Below are 6,955 nucleotides of genomic sequence, written 5' to 3' on the forward strand. Positions count from 1 at the left end.
AACCCCCATCATACCCAGTCCAACCTCAATGACCCTACACTTCAATCTTTGCCTCTCTTCAACATCCTTACAACAATATAACAACACATGCTCCACCGTTTCATTGACAATACCCTCCATTTACATTTTAGTCATTTAGCAGACACTCTTATCCAGAGCAACTTACAGTAGTGAATGCATACATTTGAATTTCATACATTTTCATATATATTATTTTTTCCCCCCATGGGAATTGAACCCACAACCCTGGCGTTGCAAACACTCTACCAACTGAGCTACAGGGAAGGCCAGACACAAACCATTCACATGCTGCCAGACCAGGTGGAAGGACCAGTTCAATGTACAAGGTCCTAAACACAATCGAGGAAACACCACCTCTTCCTTCCTAATCTGACCTTTGAACCTTGGTCCACCGACCTTTCTTTGGAGGGCATATAAATGCCGTCCCTTGTGCTCAGAGTCCCATCTCTTCTGCCACACATCTATCAAAATGTCTCTGATCTCACATTTGTCCTCACCTCTACCCAGTGGAACATTAATATATATTATATCTTGTTTTAAAGTTATTTTAGCTAACTAGTCTACAATTTCATTCCATTCCACACCTGAATGTGCTGGGACCCAGCAGAATCTCACTACTAGACCCATTCTCTCAATTCTCCATAATAACATTAATACCTCCAATAGTAGGTCACTCCTAATAGATTTACCAGATGATAAACTATTCAATACAGACAGAGAATCTGAGGATACTATAACTCTAACAGGCTGTACGTCCTCCACCCACTGGAGGACAACTATTATCACCAACAGTTCAACTGAGTACACTGACAGTTCATCTGTTAGTCTTCTACATATCTGCACATCACATTCAGGAAGGTAAACACCTGCTCCTGTGGGCCCACTATCTGGGCCCTTGGATCCATCTGTGAAAAGAGGTAAAAAAGCATAACAACTTCTACCAATGTAATTGTCAACCAGTTTCCCTTTATCACTGACTTCTGACCCAATCTTTCCTTTTGTCTACCAAGGTTAGATCAACAACAGGATCTGGGAGTAACCATGGAGGAACATCCCCTATCACCACAGAAAGGGCCAACCTCCAACTCCCTGAAACTACTCTCATCAGCAAGCTTTCCAACTGTCCAACCAAAACCACTGCCTTGTCTACTAGTATATTCCCAACAGTCATCTAGAACAGTAGCAGTGGGATGCTCAACCTCACAGCCTTTCAACCCAATAAGCTAATGACAATTTATTACGTCGTATATCCAAAGGCATCTCACCTGCCTCAACTGGACTATAATATAAATCCATGATATTATGGGATACAAAATGGGAAAAGGGTAAATTATGATAATACTAAAAAACATCCTTCTAACTAACCCTACACTCATTAAAACCCACTACCCCATTCCACTACTTTGACCCTATCTGCTCCTGCACCAGGCCAACTAACCCTACACTCATTAAAACCCACTACCCCATTCCACTACTTTGACCCTATCTGCTCCTGCACCAGGCCAACTAACCCTACACTCATTAAAACCCACTACCCCCATTCCACTACTTTGACCCTATCTGCTCCTGCACCAGGCCAACTAACCCTACACTCATTAAAACCCACTACCCCATTCCACTACTTTGACCCTATCTGCTCCTGCACCAGGCCAACTAACCCTACACTCATTAAAACCCACTACCCCATTCCACTACTTTGACCCTATCTGCTCCTGCACCAGGCCAACTAACCCTACACTCATTAAAACCCACTACCCCATTCCACTACTTTGACCCTATCTGCTCCTGCACCAGGCCAACTAACCCTACAATCATTAAAACCCACTACCCCCATTCCACTACTTTGACCCTATCTGCTCCTGCACCAGGCCAACTAACCCTACACTCATTAAAACCCACTACCCCCATTCCACTACTTTGACCCTATCTGCTCCTGCACCAGGCCAACTAACCCTACACTCATTAAAACCCACTACCCCATTCCACTACTTTGACCCTATCTGCTCCTGCACCAGGCCAACTAACCCTACACTCATTAAAACCCACTACCCCATTCCACTACTTTGACCCTATCTGCTCCTGCACCAGGCCAACTAACCCTACACTCATTAAAACCCACTACCCCATTCCACTACTTTGACCCTATCTGCTCCTGCACCAGGCCAACTAACCCTACACTCATTAAAACCCACTACCCCCATTCCACTACTTTGACCCTATCTGCTCCTGCACCAGGCCAACTAACCCTACACTCATTAAGACCCACTACCCCATTCCACTACTTTGACCCTATCTGCTCCTGCACCAGGCCAACTAACCCTACACTCATTAAAACCCACTACCCCCATTCCACTACTTTGACCCTATCTGCTCCTGCACCAGGCCAACTAACCCTACACTCATTAAAACCCACTACCCCATTCCACTACTTTGACCCTATCTGCTCCTGCACCAGGCCAACTAACCCCACACTCATTAAAACCCACTAGCCCATTCCACTACTTTGACCCTATCTGCTCCTGCACCAGGCCAACTAACCCTACACTCATTAAAACCCACTACCCCATTCCACTACTTTGACCCTATCTGCTCCTGCACCAGGCCAACTAACCCTACACTCATTAAAACCCACTAGCCCATTCCACTACTTTGACCCTATCTGCTCCTGCACCAGGCCAACTAACCCTACACTCATTAAAACCCACTACCCCCATTCCACTACTTTGACCCTATCTGCTCCTGCACCAGGCCAACTAACCCTACACTCATTAAAACCCACTACCCCCATTCCACTACTTTGACCCTATCTGCTCCTGCACCAGGCCAACTAACCCTACACTCATTAAAACCCACTACCCCATTCCACTACTTTGACCCTATCTGCTCCTGCACCAGGCCAACTAACCCTACACTCATTAAAACCCACTACCCCATTCCACTACTTTGACCCTATCTGCTCCTGCACCAGGCCAACTAACCCTACACTCATTAAAACCCACTACCCCATTCCACTACTTTGACCCTATCTGCTCCTGCACCAGGCCAACTAACCCTACACTCATTAAAACCCACTACCCCCATTCCACTACTTTGACCCTATCTGCTCCTGCACCAGGCCAACTAACCCTACACTCATTAAGACCCACTACCCCATTCCACTACTTTGACCCTATCTGCTCCTGCACCAGGCCAACTAACCCTACACTCATTAAAACCCACTACCCCCATTCCACTACTTTGACCCTATCTGCTCCTGCACCAGGCCAACTAACCCTACACTCATTAAAACCCACTACCCCATTCCACTACTTTGACCCTATCTGCTCCTGCACCAGGCCAACTAACCCCACACTCATTAAAACCCACTAGCCCATTCCACTACTTTGACCCTATCTGCTCCTGCACCAGGCCAACTAACCCTACACTCATTAAAACCCACTACCCCATTCCACTACTTTGACCCTATCTGCTCCTGCACCAGGCCAACTAACCCTACACTCATTAAAACCCACTACCCCATTCCACTACTTTGACCCTATCTGCTCCTGCACCAGGCCAACGGCCTGGGAGGACAGGACACCACCACTCAACACACCCTGGAACTCTTCTGAAGTCAAATCTAGTATGACCAAATACTTCTCTGCAGCTGCCACCAAAACATATTTTTTTTCAGTGATTTACATTCCATTTCTGCGGTACAGTTGATAACCATTTGCTATGAACACTAAGAAGCCAACCTTACTGAAGCATATATCACTGGTTGGCCCATCCCTCTGTGCTGTCACAGATCTACTACTCACAGGGATCCTCTCAGGATCCTTCAGCCTTGACCCATCCTCCTCTACTTTCTTCACTGCCTCAGCAGTGACAACCTGTTCCCAACAGTGGGGTCAGTGGGATTGGATAGGGGCCCCTCTACCTCTCTCTCTCTCTCTGACTGGAGGAGACAGGTGAAATGGTGTGTCTCCTCTGGTCAACAATACTCACCTTGAAAGACTCCACAGCCTGTTGGAGCTCCTTCAGCTCCTTCTCTCTCTCCTGGAATCTCTGCTGGACCTTCTGCTGACTCATCCCCAGCTGCCTCTGTGGAGAATCACTCTTCAATGAGCTATCAAGCTTTATTAGTCCAGTAGATCAATAGTATAGTAATGTGACATAGGGCCCATAGAGAGGAAGATCTAAAAAAATGGATGGTCCATTTACTAAATGATATTTATTTGTTGCTATGTGAATGATTATAGTTTTTATGGTAGGACTACATGTATCAACAGGTTGAGACTGAACTTTGGACTCATAAAAGGGTATTCAGAATGATAATAGTGTTTGACATTATAAAATGGTGATACATTTGGAGAATCTGGGTTAACATATCAATATACTCAAGGTTTGTGTTCATATTTGTTCTGCTGAGGATCCATTTCATTTCAATGATCTCATATTCAAACAGCCTTAGTTCCTAGTGTATCTTTAATTCTTTGTTTATCAGACAGTCACCAACAAGTTGTTCTGGTCTTACCTGTTTCTCAGTCCTCTCTGCTGCAGCTGACACTGTATCATGGCCTTTATGTTCATCCATCACACACAGCAGACAGATACACTGCTGATCGGTACGACAGTAAACCTCCAGCAGTTTGTCATGATGAGAGCAGATCTTCTCCTGTAGTTGTGCGGTGGCTTTGACCAGCTTGTGCTTCTTCAAAGCAGGAAATTCGTAGTGAGATTGGAGGTGAGTCTCACAGTAAGAGGCCAGACACGCCAGACAGGACATGAGGGCTTTCTGCTTTCTGGTCCCAGTGCAGAAATCACACGCCACATCTCTAGGTCCAGCATAGCACAGAGCAGGAGGGGGAGCAGCCTGGAGTCCTGTCTTCTTCAGTTTCTCCACCACCTCAGGCAACATGTTATTTTTACTCAGCGTAGGCCTCGGACTGAAGGTCTCTCTGCACTGAGGACAGCTATAGACCCCTTTCAGAACATCCTGATCCCAGCAGCCCTCAATACAGCTCCTACAGTAACTGTGTCCACAGGGGATGGTGACTGGTTCCTTCAGTAGATCCAGACAGACAGAACAACAGAACGGGTCCTGGTCCAGCAGAACTCCCTGTTGAGCCATTTGGACGGTTGTTCACTCTCACACAGACTGACGAGACAGAGACTCAGATCAGTTTCGTTTCCTCAGAAGAGAGTTTGTGAAGGGGGATGGACTTCCTGGTTCTGCCAGAGGGGTGGGGTTAGAGGGAGGGAGGAAGAGAGAGAGGAACTGCATGCAACAGCAAGAGGGAGACAAATAGTCTTGTTCCTTGGTTAGAGCCCTTAACATGGAATAAATGAAATAATGAATCTTAAAATGTGAGTTATTAGAATATAAAGGGTAACAGTTTCTATGAAGTACATATTAGAATTATTTTAATGACCTTTATAATGCCTTATAATACACTTATGTGTTCTAATAAGCAATAAGGCCTGAGGAGGTGTGGTATATGTAAGGATTGCGGACCTGGTGGCAGTGAAGTCAGATGCAGGAGAGCAGAGATAGGTAATAGCCGGAGCAGTTTAATACAAAACGAACCTACATGGGTACAAAACCCGATGCGCACCAGTAACAGAGTACAAGCACTTACAAACAAACAATTCCACACAAGGACATGGGGGGAACAGAGGGTTAAATACACAACAATTCATGATGGAAATGGAAACCAGATGTGTAAGAAAACAAGACAAAACAAATGGAAAATGAAAAAGTGGATCGACAATGACTAGAAGACCGGTGACGCCGACCGCCGAACAAGGAGAGGAAATGACTTCGGTGGAAGTGGTGACAGTATATGGCTAATATACAGTACCACGGCTAAGTGCTGTTTTTAGGCACGACGCAAAGCGGATTGAGAATTATGTAACACTTTCAAAAATACAATCAAATAAAAATGTTATTGGTCACATACACATATTTAGTAGATGTTATTGTGGGTGTAGTGAAATGCTTGTGTTCCTGGTTCCAACAGTGCAGTAGTATCTAACAATACACCCTAATGTAAATGTCACAGGTGTCGTAGGGTTTAGACCAAGACGCAGTGGGAAAATGTACACTCATCTTCTTTTATTAAAGGACAAAGAACAGGCCGGTAAGGAACAAAGCTATACACAGCAACAATCTGCCACAAAACCCCCATGACAAAACAAACTCCTAATTATAGGACCTTCAATCAGAGGCAACGATAACCAGCTGCCTCCAATTGAAGGTCCAACCCCAATTAACTAAACATAGAACTACAATAGACAAGACAGAACATAGAAATACACTAACATAGAACATAGACTAACAAACCCCGGACCATATAAACCAAACACCCCTCTACCTAAATACATAGCCCGAACCACAGGATGCCTATTTAAAAACACTTTTTCAACATTTCAAGATAGCAGTTAGTTCAGTTTGATCTTATTAAAGACAGCTGTATAATTCTTTTATTCATTTTGACATATTGTTTGTGACCACTTTTTTTGCTCTGCTTGAAGGCTGTCAAGTTCTTCTCAGGAGGAGAATCACTTAGCCTTTCGACTAATTTTCAAATGATAGGATGCCTATTTTAAAACACTTTCTCTACATTTCAAGATAGCAGTTAGTTAATTTTGAGCAAATCAAAGACAGCTGCAACTTTATTTTATTAATTTTCACCATTTTTTTACACACAATTATTCTAAGTCTCTGTCATTGAACTATGTTGAGCCGTGTGCCTGGTGATTGAACAGGTTACCAGGTGGGTTTTTGAATATAGTTCTTAATGGCTTCAGTGGTGTGTTGGGGTCCATTGCTTGCTAAGGGGGAACCTCCCACCCGGGTTCAGCCAACAGGGGGCGCACCCAACCCCTCTAGTAAAACTGAATGTCTCTCTCTCTCTCTCTCTCTCTCAGGCTATGAAAAAAGCCCCACCTC

General features: G+C 44.7%; 1 protein-coding gene across 1 annotated transcript; it reads right to left on the reverse strand.

The window, feature by feature from the left end:
- On the reverse strand, positions 1–5,184 carry LOC145866101 (E3 ubiquitin/ISG15 ligase TRIM25-like). Its single transcript, XM_082970967.1, has 2 exons — positions 4,538–5,184; positions 1–4,104 (listed from the first exon to the last, which is right to left on the reverse strand). Exons 1-2 carry the CDS (start codon positions 5,132–5,134, stop codon positions 3,937–3,939), a joined length of 765 nt encoding a protein of 254 aa, XP_082827093.1. The 5' UTR covers positions 5,135–5,184; the 3' UTR covers positions 1–3,936.
- Positions 5,185–6,955: the final 1,771 nt, after the last annotated feature.

Source organism: Salmo salar, unplaced genomic scaffold, assembly GCF_965601325.2.
Source record: "Salmo salar unplaced genomic scaffold, fSalSal1 ptg000129l, whole genome shotgun sequence".
Lineage (NCBI taxonomy): Eukaryota > Metazoa > Chordata > Actinopteri > Salmoniformes > Salmonidae > Salmo > Salmo salar.